Here is a 22726-nt window from a genome sequence, read left to right on the forward strand (position 1 = left end):
CTCTTTTTCTCTTCGTTCGGAGCAAATGGAGCCATTTTTCCATTAAAAATGATGTTTTTTGAGATTCCTGGAATTTTTTCTAGATTTCCAGATATACAGGAAACTTCAGGAAGTCTGGAATTTGAGATTTTTCGAATTTTCTGATACTTCGATTTTTCTAAAAACTTCAAACTTTTCGAAATTTCAGATATACTAAATTCTCGATTAGAATTTCTGAATTTCTGAATTTCTGAATCTCTGAATTTTTGAATTTCTGAATTTCTGAATTTCTGAATTCCTGAATTTCTGAATTTCTGAATTTTTGAATTTATGAATTTCTGAATTTATGAATTTCTGAATTTCTGAATTTCTGAATTTCTGAATTTCTGAATTTTTGAATTTATGAATTTCTGAATTTATGAATTTCTGAATTTATGAATTTCTGAATTTCTGAATTTTTGAATTTCTGAATTTCTGAATTTCTGAATTCCTGAATTTCTGAATTTCTGAATTTTTGAATTTATGAATTTCTGAATTTATGAATTTCTGAATTTCTGAATTCCTGAATTTCTGAATTTCTGAATTTTTGAATTTATGAATTTCTGAATTTATGAATTTCTGAATTTCTGAATTTCTGAATTTCTGAATTTTTGAATTTCTGAATTTCTGAATCTCTGAATTTTTGAATTTCTGAATTTCTGAATTTCTGAATTTCTGAATTTCTGAATTTCTGAGTTTCTGAATTTCTGAATTTCTGAATTTCTGAATTTCTGAATTTCTGAATTTCTGAATCTCTGAATTTCTGAATTTCTGAATTTCTGAATCTCTGAATTTCTGAATTTCTGAAATTTTAGAATCTTAGAAACTTTTGAAATTATGAACATTTTGAATTTTTAAGCAAATTCAATATTTTTCAAAAAAAAATCTGAAATTTTCAGAATTCGTAAAAAAATATAATTTCCTTGTTTTCCTTGTCTGAAATTGAAATAAAAATAAAATTTGTTGTTGTTTTTTGACATTTTTTCAAGAATTCTAACTTAAAAATTTGAGATTTTTAGCTTAATTTATTTTTAGCTCTCTTCTTTTTCCTAAAATTTTAATAAATATTTGTCTTTTCCAAAAAAAAAGGGAAATTTTCGAACATTTTTGTAAAAAAATCCCAAAAAATTTACTATTTACTTTTGTTCTAAAACTCTAGAGAAGCCAAAAATGCTTCAAAAAGTTTCAAATTCCAAAGAATTCTGAAAATTATTTGAAAAAATTCCGAAAATTGAAAAAAAATGCAAACAATCTAAATTTTCAGAAAGGCTGAAAACTTTCTAGAAATTTCTAAAATTCAAGAAATTAAAAAATACAATTTTAAGGAATCCAGCTTTCAGACTTCCTAAAAAAATTATGTTTGTCTGCTAGAAAAAATTCCAGAAGCCTTTTTTATACTTTTTTTTCTAAGCCTCTAAATTTCAAGAAATCCCAATTTCCTCCTTCTCTCTATATCTTTTCTATACATTTCCAAATATTTATTGGTCATTTTTATGACCCAAAATGTTCAAAATGTATCAAAATGTAATGGTGGTTTGGAATGTTTGAGAATTGCTCATCCTTTCATTCTTCTTATTTGGTTTTTGAATGTATTATTCTTCAGTATTTATGCCATTTTTAGTTCGAAATATCAAAATTTTAGTGGTTTTCAGTCATGGAAGACTCCAGTGAACTCCCATCAAAACCACCATCCATACCAGAGGAGCTATGCAGGAATGAAGAGCTTCAACATGGTGAGTTCTAGATATTTTCTTATGATTCAAATTGCAAATTGTAGATCATAAAAAAAGCTTCAAAGTGATCTAAAATACTGCTTTTTAGCTTTTCTGGTTCTTGAGCTATGTGCCTTTAAATATAGGGTACCCTCTCTCCCCTCTTTCGGGCGCCGCGCTAAGAGGGACCCTACCTTTAAAGAAGCATAACTCAAAAACCAAAAAAGCTAGAAAAAAGTTGTCAACTACAAAAATGAAGCTCTAGTCTTGTTTAATAAATATCACTACTTTTTGGACCCTTATTGTACTCACTAACCGTAATCTAGACAAAGTAAGTAACCAAACCCAAGCTGTAGTAACATGAAAATAGTGGTAAAACATTTTATAACATTTACACATTTTATTTGATTTCAATTCTTCTATTTCTCTCCTTTCTTTTGCGATGCCCCTACACAGACAGAAATATATTTAATTTCGTTTCCGTTACACTAGAATTTTATGTTCTTTTACGGCTTTATGTATCACATGGCATGTGTTTTGCGAGTCTCAATTTTATAAATCTTATAACTTGTTAGAGACTTGAAAATTTCAGAATGTATAGCTTGTAAAATTTGGATCTAGAGAAACGCTTCAAAATGATATAAAATTCTTATAGGTTTCTTTGGAGATAAGCGCCTTCGAAGCGCTTTCCCTCTCTGATGGGCGCCAAGCCGAAAGGAGCGCCGTTTTTAAAGACGCATAACTCAAAAACCGTGATAGATAAAGTTTAAAAAAAATAGATACGTATATTAAACGCAACTAGAGCTTCATTTTTGCTGTTGACAACTTTTTTGTTGCTCTTCTAGTTTTTGAGCTATGCGCCTTTAAAGATAGGGTGCCTCTAGACGCCCTCCCTCTTTTTCGGGCGTCGCGCCTAGAGGTATCCTATTTTTAAAGACACGTAGCTCAAAAACCAAAATAGCTACTGAACATTTAACAGTTATGAATTTGTGCAAAATTGAATTTCACACATTTTTGCAGTTTAAACGTTTTTGTAGGTCTTTTGGTTTTTGAGCTATACGCCTTTAAAGGTTGGGTGCCTCTAAGCGCCCCTCCCTTTTTTCGGGCGCCGCGCCTATGTAAAGACGCATATCTCAAAAACCAGAAGAGCTACAAAAAAGTTGTCAATTACAACAATGAAGCTTTAGCCTGGTTTAGTATAAATGACACATTCTTGAACCCGAACCTTCACCACTGACCGCGGGCCACTGACCGTAATTAATGGTTCCTAATCCTCTGTTCCTCTCTTTTTTTTTTCTCACACATTGTTGCGTCACAGAAGAGAAGGAAGAAAAAGAAAAAGAAAAAGGTCACACAAGTAGCGGTCAACACAGTATGTAGTCATTAGAGAGTAAATGAGAGAGTGTAGGATATGAAGAGACGCAGAGAAACAAGAGAGAAAAGATACAAATGCTGCCATTTACCCGTCTTTTACTTCATAGAGATTGACCCAACAAGTATCGTTTTCAAGGTTTTTTAGTGAGGTACTTGTGATTTTTTATATTTTCCTCCGACCAAAATTTTTTTGTCTGGACAGGATAAATGTGATCCGTAAAGCATTGTGTGTGCATTTTCCAAAAGACAAAAGCCGTTTTTTTCCTTGTTTGGAGAAGGGGAAAACGGTTCTCTGTTTCTCTGCGTCTCTCTATCTCTAAGCCCCCCCTAAGCTCAATTGAAATTCGGATTAGGCTTTGTTTGATGTTTATCCCCCCACTATGGGAAAAAGCGCATTTTGTTCTCGTTTTTTCGGATTTTTTCCTTTTTTAAGTTTTGGATTTTGGAATTTTAAAACTTTCCGGTAATTCTTCAAGCGTTCTTATACGGTCGGTGGTATAGAGGAGGGTCTAAACAGTTTAATGTGTACTAAGCAAGACTAGAGCTTTATTTTTGTAGTTGACAACTTTCTTATAGCACTTTTGGTTTTTGAGTTATGCGCCTTTAAAGATTATGGGCACTGAGGCAATGGCGCCTGAAAGAGAGGCGCGCCAACTTTAAAGGCCCATAGCTCAAAAACCAGAAAAGTTACAAAAAAGTTGTCAATTACAAAAATGAAGCTCTAGCCTTTTTTAGTTTACGGCGCAAATTTCTGGACCCTTGCTAACACGGTTTTTGAGCTATGCGCCTTTAACAATGAGGTGCCCTCTCCCCTCTTCCGGGCGCCTCGCCCAGAGGTACCTTATCTTTAAAGGCGCACTCAAAAACCAAAAGAGCTACAAAAAAGTAGTCAACTGCAAAAATGAAGCTCTAGTCTTGTTTAGTGTGATTTATAAATTTTTCTCAATTTCCGGTCGTTTAGAAGCTTCCTAATTCATCGAAGAACCTTGACACCATATGTTTGAAATGAATCCTGTCACCCTGAAAACCATATGGGATAGTATACCGCTTAATCTCAATATATTTCACACACACACACAGGAAACAGACGGTGGGGTGACTTTTGGGGAGAAAAGAGTGTCCAATTTCCCTTGTTATTATTGGTCCGCCTCTTATTTCTCTTTGTTTATAAAAAGGCAATCGGATTACTTAAGCCCCCCTCTTTTAAGTCCCTTCTTTGATGTTATGGCTCTCTAGTTGGGTGTTTTGGTCCTTAGGAAAATTTACAAGTTTTTAAACATTTGAGATTGGAAAATTTTTGAAACTGAAAATTCTCAAAAATTCGTTAAAAATCTTTGGACCTAATTTTTCCACAAAAACGTTTACGGTCAAAAGGTACGGTAAGGGTCCAAAATGTTGTTATATATACTAAAAAAGAATAGAGCTTCATTTTTGTAATTGATAACTTTTTTGTAGCTCTTCTGGTTTTTGAGATATGCGTCTTTACATAAGCGCGGCGCCCGAAAAAACGGAGGGGCGCCTAGAGGCACCTTATTTTTAAAGGCGCATATCTCAAAAACCAAAAAAGCTACAAAAAAGTTATTACCTAATAAAATGTGTAAAAGTAAATTTGACACATTTTTCTAGTTAACCACTCTTTTGTAAATTTTTTGGTTTTTGTGTTATGCGCCTTTAAAAATAAGGTGCCTCTAGGCGCGGCACCCGTAAGAAGGCGGAGGGCACTAAAAGGCCCCTCGAATTTAAAGGCGCAGATCTCAAAAACCAAAAAAGCTACGAAGAAGTTGTCCACTAATGAAATGTGTAAAATTTTATGACAAATATTTTACCAGCTTACAAAATTATTGTATCTTCAAAGGCAACTGAGATAACCAGGCTTAAAGTAACGTCATCTAAATATTCTTTTTTTTTTGAACATTCCCTCTCCTAATCAAAAAAATCTAGAATCCTCCCAAAATCCAGGTCATCTCTCCCATAAGAAATCCACACCCATTCCATTTTCCACCTCATGTCATTGCTTTCCTTCGTTTTGTGTTCCTGGAGTATAAACTGTACAGATAGTACGGAAACTATTTATTCAGAAACATGTAGTACATTTTCCCAATTATTACACCCCATAATTTTCCAAAAAAAAAAAAATCTAAAATCCGTGTCGAATTTCTAGGTCATTTGTATCCCGTTATATGTGAAATTGGCATGGGAAATTCGAATTTCCGGAAGTTTCCATAGAAAAATTATATATGTAAACATTAAATTTGTTTATTTTACTCTTGAAATTTTTGCTTGAAATTTTTGAAAAAAAAATAATTTTTTGAACAAAAAAATGCCTAAAATCCCTGGAGGCAAATTTTTAGCCTCCTCAAAAACAAGTTGGTTTCTAAAGGAAACCGAGAGATTCAGAAATTCGCGCCGCCTAGGACCCTCTTAGTTTCCTACACTCTCTCGCCGCTTCCCGAGAAGAAGAAGAAGAAGAAGCCGTTGAGAGGGGGGGGGGGGGCTTCTCCTTCTTCTTTTTCTTTTTCTTCTTTTCCGGAGACACCAATGTTTTATATACACATTCCACGACACATTTCACCACCACCACACATTTTCCACCCATCATTTTTATTCTTATTTTCCCTTTTTTTGTATTGCTCAAAATCTTTAATTGCAATTATCTCAATTCCTAGAATAGCTACCAAAAAGTAATTAATTATGAAAATTTATAACATTTCATTTTACATATTTTACTAGTTGATAACTTTTTTGTAACTTCCACGGTTTTTGAGATATGCGCCTTTAACCATGAGGTGCTCTCCCCCTCTTTTGCGCGCCCTGAGGTGCCCTATTTTTAAAGGCGCGTAGCTCAAAAACCAGAAAAGCTACAAAACAGTTATCAACTAGTAGAATGTGTAAAATTTGATTTTCTATGTTTTAACAGTTTGAATTTTAATTTTAAGTATTTTAGGGCCTGAGATAACTAGACTTAAAGCGGTGATATCTGAAATTTTGTTTTTTTAAACTTCATCGTTGGTCAATTTTTTAAAAAGTTATATAGATCGATTGGAAATTTTCTGAAGACTGTTTTTCTTTTTTGAAAACCTCAAAAATTGTCATTTTAGGACGTTTTTACCCCGAAAAAGTGAGCTAAACTGACCCAGAGCGCGCTGAAAGCGCAATAGCCAAGGAAAGGGAGAGTGGCCACTTTGAGCTTGATTATCTCCATTTGTAGCAAAGATACAGAAAAGTTGTCAACTAACAAAATGTATATAATTAAATTTACAACATTTTTCGAATTTATTTTGTTATTGTCTATTTTTTAGAAACTGAGATAACTATTGTAAAGCAAGGCGACTTCAATTTCCATTTTTGGCAACTTTACGCTAGACTAATTGGTCCGAAAATTATATAGATTGATTCGAAATATTTTGGAGCCTATTTTTCTTCTTTGGAATATTTAAAAATATAAGTTTTAAGGCCTTTTCACCCCAAAAATGCGACAGCCAAAGAAAGGGAGAGTGCTCACTTTGAGCTTAGTTATCTCAATTCCTAAAATAGTTAGAACAAAGTAGTCAACAAGTAAAATTTATAAAATTTAATTTTACGCATTTTACTAGTTGATAACTTTTTTGTAACTTTTACGGTGTTTGAGATATGCGCCTTTAAAAATAGAGTACCTCTAGGCGTGGCGCAGAGGCGAGAAGGCGCTTCGAGTCCACCTATTTTTAAAGGCGCATAACTCAAAAACCAGAAAAAATACAAAAAAGTTGTCAACTAGTGAAATGTGTAGAATTTCATGGGAAATATCTTATTGGTTTTTAAAATTACTGTATCTTTAATGGTAATTGAGATAATTAGAGCTAAAGAAAAGCAACTTTTTTGACACCAACCTTTAGGGGAGAATAATTGTTATTTTAGGTCATTTTTAATGTTATGTTTCAGGCTAAAATTTTAGCATATGTGGCAAAAAGTTGAAAACCTGGTGTTCCCACAAAACTTTGTCTCTTTCTCCTTCTTCTATTCAACTTTTTTACATGCCTGACCGAGTTTTTGTGCTGCACATCGTCATAAAAGTTCATTCTATACAGACGAAGAGACGACACGCTTGAATGTTTAACGCTCTTTTTCATGTCGTCCGTTCTGTCGCTTTTCATCATCATTACCCCTTTCTCTCTCTCTCTCTCTCTCTCTCTCTCTCTCTCTCTCTCTCTCTCTCTCTCTCTCTCTCTCTCTCTCTCTCTCTCTCTTCCATTCAATTTAATCTTTAATTTATATGTGTTTCTGTTGTTCTCCCTAGTACTACTAGTGCAACTACTATAGTTAATAGCGGGAACATTTCCCGTTAATTAGGGAGAGAGAGGGACACTTTGTCTCCGGCGAGATTTATGGTGGTTTCGATATAATTGCTCATTCTACAGAATCGTAATCTAGTCAAATACAAATTTCAGGTTCCAGGATCCAGGAACTGCAATATTAAATTTTGCATTAAGGAACTTGGCCTAGAAGATAGGCTCCAAGCATTACATAGGTCTCATCTCAAACTGTCATTTTTGAGCCCATGTATCTCATTTCCTTTGAAAGATACTAAAAAGTTGTCAACGAATAAAATGTTACTGATATTTTGATAAACAATTTATCAGTTGACCACTTCTTGATACCTTTTATAGAAAGAGAGATAAATTAACTCAAAGTTGAGAGGCTGCCTAGCCGACAGCGTAGCTCTGTTGCAAGTGCCGACTTGTTAACTTTGAGCCAATTTATCTCATTTCCTGTGAAAGATATCAAAAAGTAATCAACTAACAAAATGTTTATTACAAAAGTATAAATATTTTATCTGTTGACCACTTTTTGATATCTTTCACAGGAAATGAGATGTTTGGGCTAAATGTTGACGGTTGACTAGTACTAAAGTAACTTCATCGGAATCTCCTTTTTGAAATTGTTTATCGTACTCAACATTTTTGAAAGTCACATAGATTGATTTATAAACAAATGTTGATTATATCTGAACCAAATTCAAGTCTAGTCAAGGCTTTCCAGCTTCAAACTTCAACCTCGAGCTAAACAAGAAAGCTTAGAGCTACCGTATACCCTGATCCCCTTCCCGAACCGTGTCAACTTGGTGCCCATATATCTCATTTCCCGTAGAAGATATAAAAAAGTGGTGCATTGATAAAATATTGTTGAATTTATGATAAACATTTTATCAGTTGACAAAATTTTGAGATCTTTCCTAGGATATGAGATAAATTGGCTCCAAACAGTGAGAAAGGTAGCTAGCTCAGCCAGCAAGCGCCGACTGGTCAACTTTGAACTCATTTATTTTATTTCCTGCAAAAGATATCAAAAAGTGGTCAACTGATAAAATATTGCTGAATTTATGAAAAACATTTTGTTAGTTGACAAAATTTTGATATCTTCTACAGGAAACGAGATATAAGAGCTCAAAGTTGAAAAATCGGTGGTAACTATGTTACAGTATTTACTAGGACACTTCTCGATGTTTTTTGTGCGTCTAGTTTTAAAAAAAAGCAGTATTTAATAGGCTAGGCTCCCCCATAACAACCATATTAACCCCACCCCGCAAAAGTGCCAGCAGATATATCATCAACAATTCCCCCCTCTTCTTTGAATCTGGCTTCTGCTGCTGCTGCTAACCAGCTGTTCGGTTCAAATGTCCCTTCCCACCCCATCCGAATATACCACCAATAGACTAGTTTAATCCCCGCGAACAATCCATCTTCTTCTTTTTGTCTCTCTCTCTCTTTCTCTAAATCTCTCAATCTCTCTAGTTTTATGTATAACTTGGATGACCATCATCCAATTGGCATCACACCTCCTAGGTCATCAGAAATCAACTTTTTAAAAGTTTTTTTTTCAAGTTTTAAAGGAAAAGTTAGGCCAGAAAATTGTTTAAAAAATGGAAATTTTTTTTGAAATTTTTCAATGTTTTGATTTTTGAAAAATGTTGAAACCTTCCAGGTAAATCTATGTGATGAAACCAGTCAACTGACCTGGTGATTCACCTGTTTGAAAGAAAAAAACATCCGATTCTTACAAAAATATGTCTCTACCTGTCTGTGTGACTCATTGAAAAAGTTTAGAGAGAGAGAGAGAGAGAGAGAGAGAGAGAGAGAGAGAGAGAGAGAGAGAGAGAGAGAGAGAGAGAAAGAGACGCAGAGAAAATAAGAGGGAAAATAATAGAAAGTGTCATCTGTGTTGTTTGCTCGAAAACTTTTTAATTTCACCACTTATTTTCTGACTAGGTGACGTTTTTTTAATTCCGGAAATTCTAGAAATGCTGAAAATGCGCTCTACCAAACTTTTACGATATCCGGCGGGAAATTGAATTTTTAGATTTTTTTTTTCGCTATTTTCTTATGATTTAGGCTTTTTTGAATGTTTTTTCTCAACTTTCCACTTCAAATTCTTCAAAAAAACAGTTTTTTTCCAGAATCCTTCACTCGAACCCCATTCCGACGAACATTTGGTGTCAAACACAAGAAGAAGAGGGACGACGGGAATTGTGAATTTTTTTTTTAAATTTTCAAATTCTGAATTTGTCTGAAAATTTGCTGAAAAAATTTTTTTTTTCGCAAAATTTCGATTAAAAATAGTGAATAAAGAGAATTGCTGCGAGACCCATCAAACAAGTTTTAAACATGCGCCTTTCAAAGACTACGGTGTTTTAAAATAATTATTTTTGACTGATATCCACTTTCTGTATCAATTGTTGCTCAGAAAAAAAACATTTTTTATGAAAAAAATTCAAGAAATTAAAAATTACAATTGAAAACTTTAAGTTTGCTAAAAAATTGCTAAAAAACGGCATTTTTCGCTTAAAAACAACAAAAGAATAAAATCGCTGCGAAACCCATCAAGAATTTTCTAAGCATGCGCCTTTAAAGGACTACGGTATTTATTGAAATTAATTTTTTTCCCTCATTTCTGGGTCAATTTTTGGCTTTAAAAAGCCAAAGAAGGCCGTTTTTCTCCTTAAAAATTCTCCAAAATTCAAAAATTCACTATTTTCAGCCACCCTCAACGTCCGCCGCTCAAATTCCACGTCTTCTAGCATCCGGAGTCGTCGAATTTCATCGGCCATCGTTAGCAGAGAAATGATTGTGGGTCCAGCGGCGATGCCGCCGAAACCGCCACAAGAACAGCTGGATAAGATGTTCGATGATGTTCTGGTAAGACCTAGAAACCCAAAATTTTGAATTTGATGGCCTAGAAAACCAAAAGTCGGTCCCAACCGAATTTTGGATATTTCTAGGTCGTTTTAAGCGGACAAAATTGGAAAAAACTCCAAAAAATTCTTTAATTTTTCCAGAAACACATGGATCTACCCGTTGATAAGCTCCGAATACTCCGTGGCTATGATAATGATAAGAAATGGAAGCTAATCGTCGACCAGCAAGTGGCAAAGCAGGTCACACCACCAGCCAAGTATCTCGAGAAGCTCTCCTACTTTTTGGACAAGAAAATGCTCAAAAAAGCGCTGAAAAACAAGGAAATCCAGACGGATGAGACGTCGACGAGTGTTTTGAGACATATTGAGATCAGTTTGAGGACCAACAGTGTGGAGTGAGTGTTAAAAGAGCTAAAAATTGTTAAAAATGGTGAAAAATGAGCTAGAATAGCTTGAAAATGAACCAAAATACATAGTGCTGGCCTAGAAAATCGCTCCTGGTGGCCTAGGAATCCAAAAGAAAAGAAAACTCGGCCATCACTTTTATAGAATCAAAATTAGCAAGTCATGAGCTTTTAAACGAGCATAATATTGCTCAGATTCGATGAGTTTGTGCCAGTGGCCGAGTTTTTGGAATTTCTAGGCCACCAATACAAGTCAACCTGATTCACTAATAAAATCTCATTTTCAGCTGGGTCTTCGAATTCCTGAACACCTCAAATTTGGGACTTCGAAAGCTGGTGGACTACATGAGAACCCTCCTAGCCGATTGTGCTCCATCGGTCCCATCCACGTCATCTGGATTCCCAATTCTTCATAATCACAGCATGAATAATACATCAGTGTCTTCTGGTGGACCCAACAATAACTCTCTTCAAGAATCCTCACCATCCCATAATTCGTCTTCTGACGTTAATAATTCTTCGCTAGCGAATAGCTCGAATTTCAGCAACAGTTTCGACTCGTCAGCAGCCAATTTGTTGAAAAAAGGTGCGTTTTTTGACACTAAAATCGTTAAAATTAACCTTAATAGACTTAAAATCATGAAATTTACGCATTTTTTGACCCCAAAATTGTCAAAAAGGGCCTAAAACAACCCATGGCCTAGAAATTCGGAAAACTCGGCCACTGGTTTAAATTGGTCTGACTTGAGCAAAGCTAGTCATGAGTATACTCATTTCGAAGCTCTTGACTTGCTCTTTCTGAATATTTGATTTTAAAAATGAAAAGTTGGATTTCTAGGCCACCAGAACCGAGTTTCTAGGCCAGAAGTTCTCAGAGCTAGGTTTCTGTGCGAAGCTAGCCATAATTATACTCATTTTGAAGCTCTTGACTAGTTGAATCTAAAAAATACAACTTTCATAACCGAATTCTCCACTTTTGACACCAAAATCGTCGAAATTAAGCTTAAAAGAACCCATGGCCTAGAAATCCGGGAAACTCGGCCACTGGTTTAAGCTGGTCTAGCTTGTACTAAGCTAGTCATGAGTTAGCTCATTTTGAAGCTCTTGACTTGCTGAATCTAAAAATACAACTTTCATAACGAAATGTCGCGTTTCTAGGCCATCAGAAGCGATTTTCTAGGCCAGGATATTTAAAAATTCGGCCACTGCTCCAAAATGGGCCGATCGAGCCATAATTACCCTCATTTTAAAGCTTATGAATTACTCTAGCCGATCATACCATTTTCAAAACGAAAAATTGGATTTCTAGGCCACTAGAAGCGATTTTCTAGGCCATCTCTCACTAATTTCTTTCCAGGACCACTAACGATTTCGAAGGGAAAAGTTGGCAAAAGCATGGGCGAAGCGGAAGACGACATCCATATTTGTATGATGTGTCTCAGGGCGATAATGAATAATAAGCAGGGATTTCAACAAGTTTTCGCCGACACCGAAGCGATTTATTGTATCGTACGCAGTATATTGCATCAGAATTTGAGGTTAGAAATGGCCAAAAATTGACAAAAATTAACGAAAAATGGGTCAAAAATAGCTCAAAACTGTCAAATTTTGGCTTGAAATTGATTAGAAATCGGCTGAAAATATCCCAAAACTAACAAATTTGGAGTTTAATTCATCAAAAATTCATAAAATTCATTGAAAATGGCAAAAAATTTATCAAAATCCTCGAAAAATGGCTTAAAATTAGACCAAAATAGCTCAAAAAGGCAAATTTGGGCATGGAATTTATCAAAAATTCATAAATTTATCGAAAAGTGAAATAAAATTGGCCTTTCAATTATCAAAAAATGCTCTAAATTTATCAAAAATTGTAGTAAAATGCCTATAAGTCGCTAGAAATTGACTGAAAAAGATCAATTTGAAGTTAAAAATCTGTAAAAAAACCTAAAAAAGAAGTTTTGAACATTTAGAAAAGGAAAAAATTACTCAAAACTGGCCTATTTGGCCTAAAATTTATCGAAAAATTGCCTAAAATAGCCAGAAATCTTCAATTTCTAATCTTTCCAGAACCAAAACCCTCGTAATCCAAATGCTCTCCTCAATTTGTATGGTCCAGGGTGGCCAGGAGATCGTCTCCGACGGCTTCGATCGTTTTGAAAAAGACTTCCGGGAACCCCGACGCTTCTGGACCCTGATTCAATTCGTTCGGAATCCTCCAGAATTCCACGTGGAATTCCTCTCTTCAGCTGTCCAATTCTTCGACTACTTCGTGAATAATGTGGATGATTTGAACTTCCGAGTCCATCTACAGTATGAAATGACACTACTCGGCCTGGATAAGTACATAGAGCTGATGGCTGACTGTGAATCCGATGAGCTACAGGAACGGATGATATCGTATCAGAACTCGGCGATGGACGTCGCACAGCTTCTAGAAGATTCCAATCAGAAGACAGAGTTGATTGAGGAGAAGGAGCAGTTGAAGCAGAGGCTGTCGCAGGTGAGGGATTTGCTAAATTCTGGGGTATTGCAGATTAGTTTAGGGGCGATTCTCATGAAAATTGGATTTTTAGAATCAGCTAATCAAGCTACAGTAGGAAATTGGATTTTCAACTAATTTTGATCCCTTTCAGGCCAACGAACGTGTGCAAGAAGTGGAAGCGAAGTGGATAACAGACAAAGCGGCACTGGATCGACGTCTTCTGGATCTGGTGATGGAGCGAGATCGAATGGAGAAGGAGCACGTCGAACAGAAGGGAACATGGACGAAAACGATGAATGAGAAGGATCGACAGGCGAGAGAGGAGAGGAAGAGGTTGGAACAGAAGATAGGGGAGTTGGAAGCGATTCAGAAGCAAATGCAAGCCGGTCTCCAAGTCCAACAGGCCGCCGCAGCAGCAGCCGCCCAGAAATCTCCTCCGACGCCTCCTCCACCAGCTCCAGGACCCCATAAAGAGCAACGGAGATCCACTTCAAAGGATCCGCGACCAGCACCACCACCAGTGTCTTCTATCCCACCACCACCTCCAATAGCCGGCTTGATATCATCAAACGGCTCAAATGTCCCAATTCCACCACCTCCACCTCCTCCGATGATGATGATGGGTGGAGGAGGACCTCCCCCACCTCCACCACCACCTCCGGGCCTCGGAATGGGACCACCACCACCTCCACCGCCCCCTGGAATGATGGGAATGATGGGACCCGCATCCAACGACGTGAAGACTATCAAAAAGATCTATCAGACCAAGAACAAGCTTCCCCAGTTGAATTGGGCCGCAATGAAGCCAATGCAAGCCAAGAATACTGTATTTGAGAAGCTCAACGATGAGTTGATCATTGAGAAAATTGATTTTTCAAAGCTAGAAGAGATGTTCAAGATGACAACAACAACTACCAACACTCTTGGAGAGCCAAAAGAGCAGGCCATCGGACAAGTGAGCCCGGGAAGTGTCACGTCGGGAGGAGGGGGCGTGGCTTCGGCGAGGAAGAATACGCTGTTGGATGCGAAGAGGTTTCAGAATGTTGGTGAGTTGTGAGCTTTTTTTTGGAATTTCTTAAAAATTACTTTGAGGCCATTGAGCTTCAAAAAATGCCGAAAATAATCAATTTTAACGCATTTTCAGCTCTTAAATGAGCTGGAAATGCTGAAAATCGGCCTATATTAGTCTAGAAATTCGCTTTGAGACTTTTCTAAGTCATTTTAAGTCATTTCAAGAAGGTTGTCAGTCCAAAAACTATGATTTTCCAGCCAGAAATAGTCGATTTTGGAGCATTTTAGGCTCCAAACTAGACTGAAAATGCTGAAATTTGGCCTAAATTAGTCTAGAAACGAACCAAAATTAGCATTTTAAGCCGATCTAAACAAATTTCAGGTCAGTTTTTGGGTATTTTGAACCATGTTGGCTGGATTTTCGGCAATTTTGAAGCAATTTAAGGCTGAAAACTGAGAAAATTTAAAAATTCAAAAAATCAGAAATGCTGAAAATTTTAATAATTCGAAACTTTAGTATTTTCAAAATTCACAGATCAAAAAAATGAAAATTTTCAGAAAAATCGAAAATTCTGGAATTTCAAAAATCGGAAAATCATAGAATTCAGAATTTCGAAGTTTTCAAAAAAATTTCGAAAATTCAAGAGCTCAGAAATTTTGAAATTCTGCAATTTTGTCGAAAAATCGAAAAATCAGAATTGAGAAAATCTGAAATTTCCTTAATTTTTGAAATTTTTAGTAAATTCTAAAGTCAAAAATTCTGAAATTTTGCAAATTTTTGAAAATCTGAAAATTCTAGAATTTTCAAAATTCGAGAATATTCAAAAATTTCGAAAATTTCAAATTTGAAAAAATTTAAAATATTCGATTTTTTCTAAAAATTTCCGACTTCCTGAATTCTTGAATTTCCGAATTTCGAAAATTCTAAATTTTTCGAGTTTTTTTTTCAATTTTCTAGAAATGTCAAATGTTCTGAATTTTTTTTGCAATTCAGGAAATTTGAAATTTTCCAAAACCAAATCAAAACTTGAAGATTTTCCTATCTCAAACCCCCCCTCTTTTCCAGCGATCACCCGTCGAAAAGTGGCGATGGATGCGAAGACGATAATGGCAGCCGTCCATCAGCTGGACCTGCAGTCACTGCCAGCCGAAAAAGTGGACATTCTGTCTAGAATCCTTCCGACAGACGATGAGAGGAAGCTCTACAGAGAAAAGAAGGAGAATAGCAAGGAAAACGAGACGAATCCAATGGATTTGCTCTCAGAAGAGGATAATTTCGTGGCGGCTCTATGTGAAATCGAACGGCTGGAGCATAAGCTATCAGTGATGAGAATAATGTCGGAATTCGATGAATCCGCGGCTCTCCTGGAACCCCAATTGACACATGTAACAGCTGCATCGAAGTGTGCACGAGAAGCGGAGACGTTCCACGGTGTTCTAGAAGTAATCCTGGCTTTCGGAAACTATATGAATAGTGGAAAAAGGGGCGGAGCCTATGGATTCAAGCTATCGTCGCTGGATTCGCTAGCGATTCTCAAGTCGCAAACTGATAAGAGTTTGACACTGTTGCATATGATTGTGGCGGAGATTGAGACACATTTGTCGCATTTGAAGGTGAGAATTTTGAATTTTTTGTATTAGAAGGGTCCCTTTAATAGAAGGGCCTCTCTAATAGAAGGTCACTCTGAGAGGAGATTGGGAAAGTGACGCCCCCCCCCCCCCCCTAATTGAAGACCCCCCTCTAGTTGAAGAGTCCCCTCTAATTAAAGAGCCCTCTCTATTGAAAGGGCCCCTCTAATAGAAGGCTCCCCTCTAATTGAAAAGCCCCCTCTGTAGTTGAAGCCCTCCCCAGGTTTTACGGTATTTTCAATTTTCCAGACATTTGCTGATCAACTGAAATTCGTTGAGAAAGCCACCCATGTCCAATGGGACTCCATCTCCTCGGACATGAAAGATTTGGAACAAGGATTCAAAATGGCTGAAAAAGAGCAATCGCTGAAAGGAGCCGACTGCCCTGAAACCCTCCAAGAATTCCTAGAAACTCGGAAACAAAAAATGACGGATCTTGAGCAATCCTTCCAATTGGCCAAATCATCGTTCAAGGATTGCTGCGAATTCTACGGGGAGAACGAAAAAACCACTCCTCCCAACATCTTCTTCCAGAAGTTGGCTCACTTCGTCGCCAATTATAATAAGTGTCGACAGGAGAATGAGGCGAAGGCCGCTGCTGAGAAGGTAGGAAATGCTGAAAATTGTCTAGAAAGTGCTGAAAAATGACATAAAATATGATGAAGACGGTCTGGAAAATGCTGAAACTGACCCAAACTAGGCCAAATGTGACCTAAAGTAGGCCAAATATGATCTAGAAAATGCGGAAAATTGCTTAAAATGACATAGAAATTGTTGAAAATTGCATAGAAAAAGCTAAAAATCGCTCAGAAAATGCCAAAACTGACCCAGACTAGGCCAAATATGGCCTAAATTAGACCAAAAATCGCCTAAAACATGCTGAAAATAGTCTAGAAATAGCTGAAAATGCCCTAGAATATGCTGAAAATAGCCTTGAAAATGCTGAAAATGGCTTTGAAATGTTGAAATTTTCCTTGAAATTGCTGAAAAATGCTCTAGAAAATGCTGTACATCCATCTCGGGCGGCTCTATTTTCGCCCTGTCCGCAATATTGCGTCACGGTGTATGCACACTCAACGCACTTGATTTGACGCGCATACCGATATTAAATTAATTCGAATGAAATTCGCTTAAAATTAGAAGTTTAATTAGGAAAATGAACTAGAAGCAACCAGAAATACAAAAAAAAACAAAAAAAAAATCAAAATTAGTCAAAAAATAGCCAGAAACACGGAAATCGGCTAGACTACAAACTACAATTTATTTTCAGCGCCAAAAAGAGGAACAAGAACGTCGTGCTCGTGTGGCTAGCTCCAAATCGTCAGTCTCATCGGAACAAGATCAGCTAATGATGGAATTGGCTGAAAAAGTGGGAGGTCTTGGTGCCGGAAGACGACAACGCGCGAAAATCGATAGTACGCGGATGGATCATGGAGATTTTGAGAAATTGATGAATGGTAAGGGATTTTTAATGCGGAATTTTCATAAAATCCCCAATTTTCAGGACTAAAACACACTGGTGGCACGACTCCGAACCGCCGAAAAATGTCAAAATCACCGTCGCCGGCGCCACGAAGCTCCGCCCCTCCACCAGTAGCACCTAAGACCCGAGTGGTCTCTGTGGAAAGGGATCGACAATAATTTTTTTTTGTTTTTTTCCCATTTTTCCCCTCAAAAATAGTCTAAATTGTCTAGATTTTCCCTTTTTTCCTTCTCTCTCATTCTTCATCTACACTCAACGGGCATTTCTTTTTCTGAAATTTCTGAGCATTTTCCCCCAAAAATAACTAAAAATCCGGTCCTTTGCTGTCATTTTTAACCGGTCCCCTCTCTTTCTCTCTCTGATTGTCTAATGGTGTAATAACAATGAAAAACCATCAATAATCACAAAAATTTATTGTGGGTCAAGATCTCAAAATCTGAATGTCAAAAAAATGGAAAAAATGTCTAGGTTTTTTTTTAATTGAAAAAAAAACATTTTTAAGTCTGTAATTGTCAGAAAATTCAGAATTTTTAAAAATTTTGAAATTTTAAATTTTCGAAAACAATTTAAAAAACAATTTTCTCTAATTTTTAAAGCAATTGGGTGGGAAAAGAGATAACGAGTGAAAAGCACTGCAAATGGAATCCCTCCATGTCCACGTGGCTTCGTGATGGTCCTCGTTGAAGAAGTGCTCGAGTTTGTGGATTCGTCTGGGAAAAAGTTAATTAGGGGAGGAGTTAATTGACTAATTGGAGGGAAAAATTGATTAAAAGTGTGATTTTTCATATGAAAGTACGGTTTTCTAGACCGCGACCGGCACCAATTTTAACGGTTTTTATATCAAAATGATCCTTAGAATGTCAGCTATCAGAATATATAAATTTCATAGAGAAACTCTAATTTTGAAGGGACCAACGGGTCCAAAAGAGTTACTAGCTTCTTTTTTGAAATCGGATTAATTTTGGGGATTTTCAAAGGCCCAAATCTTTCTAAAAATCCATATTTTTCAAAACGATCTTTATATCAAAATACTCATCAGATTTTCAGCTACAAGAATATATAATTTTCTTGAAGATATCATAATTTTGAAGCTACCAACGGGCTCCCCCCCTCCCGGTAACACTAATAGAACGCCACTCAGTCACCATCAGATTTGAGCTTAATTATCTCGGTTCCTATGAAAGTTATCAAAAAATTGTCAACTGATAAAATATTGGAAATGTTATGATAAACATTTTATCAGTTGACAAATTTTTGATATCTTTTACAGGAAGTGAGATGTAAGGACTCAAATGTCAGATTCCCCTTGACGGTAACCTCCCCCCCCCCCCCCACCCTGGAGAGGGGTATGCGTTCTATTCTTACAGTAATTGTTTTTTCAAGATTTTTTATATCAAAATACTCCTGGAGTTTTCAGCTACAAGAATATATAAAATTCTTGGCAAAATTCCAATTTTAAAGGGTTCAACGGGTCCCATATCATAAACACTAATAGAACTCAAATGTCACAGGTCGGCAAGCTCCCTCGCTTCAACTTTGAGCACAATTATTTCGAATCCTATGAGAGATATCAAAAATTTGTCAATTGATGAAATATTGCTGATAATGTGATAAACACTTTATCAATTGATTACTTCTTGATATCTCTTGAAGTAACCGAGATATATGGGCTGAAAGTTAATGGCCTTTGGCGGGGGGAGTGAGGAGTTCTAATTCTACAGTAATCTTGAGTGTTTTCAAAATTGCCCCCCCCCCCCCTCAAATCCTCAGTATATGGCTCCAACTCACTGAATCCTCGTCTCATTCTTCCTGAGCACTTGATAATCCTCAGCACTCAAATCGTCGGAATGTACAGAGTTCAGAGATGCACCATAACTGATAGGCATTGTCAGAATGAATGGGAAAACAAAGGGAAGGAGGAGAAGGAGAATATAGATTCTCATTTTTACGAGAAGAATCACATAGGGATTGTTATTTTAGATCTTACTCAACAAGACAGTGTATTTTTATACGGCGGAAATTCGTCATAAGATAAGGGGAGAGGGAGAGAGAGAGAGACCATGGCTAAACTTTGGTATTAGGTCCTCTTGTTGGCATGTGATGATAAGCGTGATAAGAAGTCAGAAAGCGTTTGGCGAAAGAAAAATAATGTTTAGACGAACAGGAATAAATGTAATGTACTCAGTTCAAATTTTGCATCTGATGGGAAACTTCAGGGGGGGGGGGCATTTTTGTTATCAGAGGAATGGGATTGATATGTTCATTGGGATCAGTTGCTGTTCAATTTTAGAAAAATTTTAGAACGATTCTAGTTCACTGTTGCTTTTTGTCTACCTACCGTATTTTCTCGAATAGAAACCCACACCTCAAATCGTCAATTTTAAGCCTAGTTATCTCGGTTCCGAGGTATCAAAAAAGTTTCAACTGATGACGTGTTTCTCATATTTCGTTTGACTGGAAAATCCATAGGTTTCTAGTTTGAAGTCTAGCCGATTTCGGTATTTCTGGCTATTTTTGACTAATTTTCATTTTTTTTGTTTTTTTTTGTATTTCTGGTTGCTTCTAGTTCATTTTCCTAATTAAACTTCTAATTTTAAGCGAATTTCATTCGAATTAATTTAATATCGGTATGCGCGTCAAATCAAGTGCGTTGAGTGTGCACACACCGTGACGCAATATTGCGGACAGGGAGAAAATAAAGCCGCCCGAGATGGATGTACAGCATTTTCTAGAACATTTTTCAGCAATTTCAAGGAAAATGTCAGCATTTCAAAGCCATTTTCAGGATTTTCAAGGCTATTTTCAGCATATTCTAGGGCATTTTCAGCTATTTCTAGACTATTTTCAGCATGTTTTAGGCGATTTTTGGTCTAATTTAGGTCATATTTGGCCTAGTCTGGGTCAGTTTTGGCGTTTTCTGAGCGATTTTTAGCTTTTTCTATGGAAAAGACTAGAACTTTAATTTGAGAAAATCATTTTCTAATAAACCATGCATTTGATGTTCCTCTTCAGAAAACGTGATTTTGCAAACAAAAAAAAGTGAATCCGGCTGAAAATCGGAAAAATCCGGAATTCCCACTTTGAAGCTATTCACATGATTTGACCTAGTTTTCACAAAAAATCTCTATTTTCAAAAAATGATTTTACCCGTTTTTGGTACATGAAAATGAAAGAAATATGAAATTGTTTTTTTCTCCAAAACACAAAGTTTTGCATGTGAATTGTAGAGCAATTAAAAACACACATTCTCTCAAAATTTGAGAAAATTTGGATCATTTTGAGCCGAGCTATAGCGGAACCAAGATTATTGTTATAAAAAGTTCTTTGAAAAATAATATTATTTTTTCAGAGGATACACCGACTCAGAAAACAGGAGCCACGAAGAAGGGTGATGAGAAAAAAAGTTCCTGCGAATTCCAAAAGTTGTGGGTGTTGATTTTTTTTTTAAAATTTCAATATTAACTTTTCTTTCAGATCTAAATTCGATTCTTCAATGTGGAACGAAACTTGTCATTAGAGAGCTTTCTTCATAACCAGAATACAAATAAAATTTTAGTTTTTGAATCACATCATTGTTTCAAAATGTTTTCCTTAATTTTTATACTGTGTCTAAACTATTAAAAAAATATTTACAAAGTCAATCTTTAAAAAATCCTGTCGGAAATTGTTTTTTTTCTTCTGGAGTTATCGTCACGTTTGCGAAAATTCAGAAGACACAAAATGTGATTGAGTTTCAAAAAATCTATACAACGTTTCATTGGAAACCCAGCTACATTTAACAAAAACGTTTTTCATTATTGGACAAGTTTGAGCAAAGTTATGAACAAAAGAATAGAGGGACACTCACTAATGTTCACCACTGTATATGCAAAACTGTATATATTTTTGAAAGAACATCAGCCCTCTAATAGTATTGGGCGGGGCGACCAACAATTTTCTCCCTTTTTCAGAAACCCATCTTTGAAGTCTTGTACCGGGCGTTAGAAACTCATTATTTTTTGGGTTAAAACTTGTCCCTACGTAATCGACTGCGAATTGAACGAAAATCGAACGACCATCAGTTTTTCAACATTTTCATTATTTTGATTCGAAAACTTCGAAAAATAGGAGTCTGACTGACAAAATAAGCTAAAAGTGTTAGATGGAGGGGGGGGGGGGGGATGGATGCCCCCAAATTTGTTGATGGATTCTGGTAGATTATGAACTGGGAAATAGGATTTTGAAATAAAATAGAATTTCTTGTGTACACCTGTGTCAATTTTCAGAAAGATTGATAACCTTTAAGTAGTTTTAATACCTACCCAAAATCCCAAACTTTCAAAATTTCCGGTTTTTGGAAGTTAGTATAGAATAATTTTTTCGAAGAAGAGACCCCGAGTAAACGACAGGTACCATGAAGAAGGAGGGTGATAAACCAAGTGTGTATGCACTCAAAAAATAGTGGGTTGCTCATTTTTTTAAATTTCAATATTTCCTTTTTTTCAGAATTGAGTTCTTCAAGATGTGACAAAGTCTCGTATTTATTGTACTGCATTACTAGCAGAGATGAGCGGAAGAGATTTACGGAAATTTACAAATCACCATTCTGCCATCAAAGCGTCGAAATCAGCTCTGGAGTCAATGGATTCCTTCTTTGCCCAGCTTCAACTGAAGACTTCTCAGAAAAAGTTTTATGAACAGTAAGTCTTTTTTCTATCTTATACTGTCAATTAATTGTTTTTTTCAGAACGTGGTTCTTGATTCTTGTGGGAGCTGTCCTTCTTCTTCTCATTCTCGGAATTGGGGCCTTTTTTGTGATACGAAGTCGTAAAACGAAAGAGCCACGAGGTGAGTTTCAGAGACATTTGAGAGAATTATGATCTTTCAAAATTTCAGAATCAAAGAAGGATAAACCAGCATCCGGAGTGTAAGTATGCCATTTTTGGGCTTTTAAATTTTAAAGATCTTTCAACATAATAGTCTGTAATAGTATTGTCTCAACATTTTCCTGTCAAATGGTTACTGTTGACACAAAACATTTATTTGAAAAATAATATTATTTTTTCAGAGAAGATTCTCCGAGTAAAACGACAGGTACCACGAAGAAGGAGGGTGATAAACCAAGTGCGTATGCACTCAAAAATAGTGGGTTGTTCATTTTTTTTTAATTTCAATATTTCCTTTTTTTCAGAATTGAATTCTTCAAAATGTGACAAAGTCTCGTATTTATTGTACTGCATTACTAGCAGAGATGAGCGGAAGAGATTTACGGAAATTTACGGAAGACGTTTTATCTTCGAAATGAAAAATGCTACCAAAAAGCTGTCAACAGACAAAATGTAGATTTCAATAAGAGCTATCGATTGGTATAAAAATTGTTTCGAAATTTTGTTGGATTATTTAAATAGAGTCTTTCTTCCGTCTTCCGTGTGCCAGACGAAAGACGGAACACGGAAGAAACGCCAT

General features: G+C 36.1%; 2 protein-coding genes across 2 annotated transcripts; both read left to right on the plus strand.

Annotated features, from left to right (window-relative positions):
- Nucleotides 1–1672: 1672 nt before the first annotated feature.
- Cbr-frl-1 lies at nucleotides 1673–17439 on the plus strand (the record flags this gene model as incomplete). Its single annotated transcript, XM_002640732.2, has 11 exons — nucleotides 1673–1751; nucleotides 10116–10273; nucleotides 10414–10667; nucleotides 10964–11262; nucleotides 12034–12214; nucleotides 12744–13176; nucleotides 13310–14204; nucleotides 15236–15783; nucleotides 16048–16404; nucleotides 17069–17255; nucleotides 17303–17439. The coding sequence occupies 11 exons, from the start codon at nucleotides 1673–1675 to the stop codon at nucleotides 17437–17439; spliced, it is 3528 nt and encodes a 1175-aa protein (XP_002640778.2).
- Nucleotides 17440–21826: 4387 nt separating this feature from the next.
- CBG15653 lies at nucleotides 21827–22603 on the plus strand (the record flags this gene model as incomplete). Its single annotated transcript, XM_045243349.1, has 3 exons — nucleotides 21827–21960; nucleotides 22008–22108; nucleotides 22452–22603. 3 exons carry the CDS (start codon nucleotides 21827–21829, stop codon nucleotides 22601–22603), a joined length of 387 nt encoding a protein of 128 aa, XP_045095758.1.
- Nucleotides 22604–22726: the final 123 nt, after the last annotated feature.

This window comes from Caenorhabditis briggsae (genome assembly GCF_000004555.2).
Source record: "Caenorhabditis briggsae complete genome, chrIII, whole genome shotgun sequence".
NCBI lineage: Eukaryota > Metazoa > Nematoda > Chromadorea > Rhabditida > Rhabditidae > Caenorhabditis > Caenorhabditis briggsae.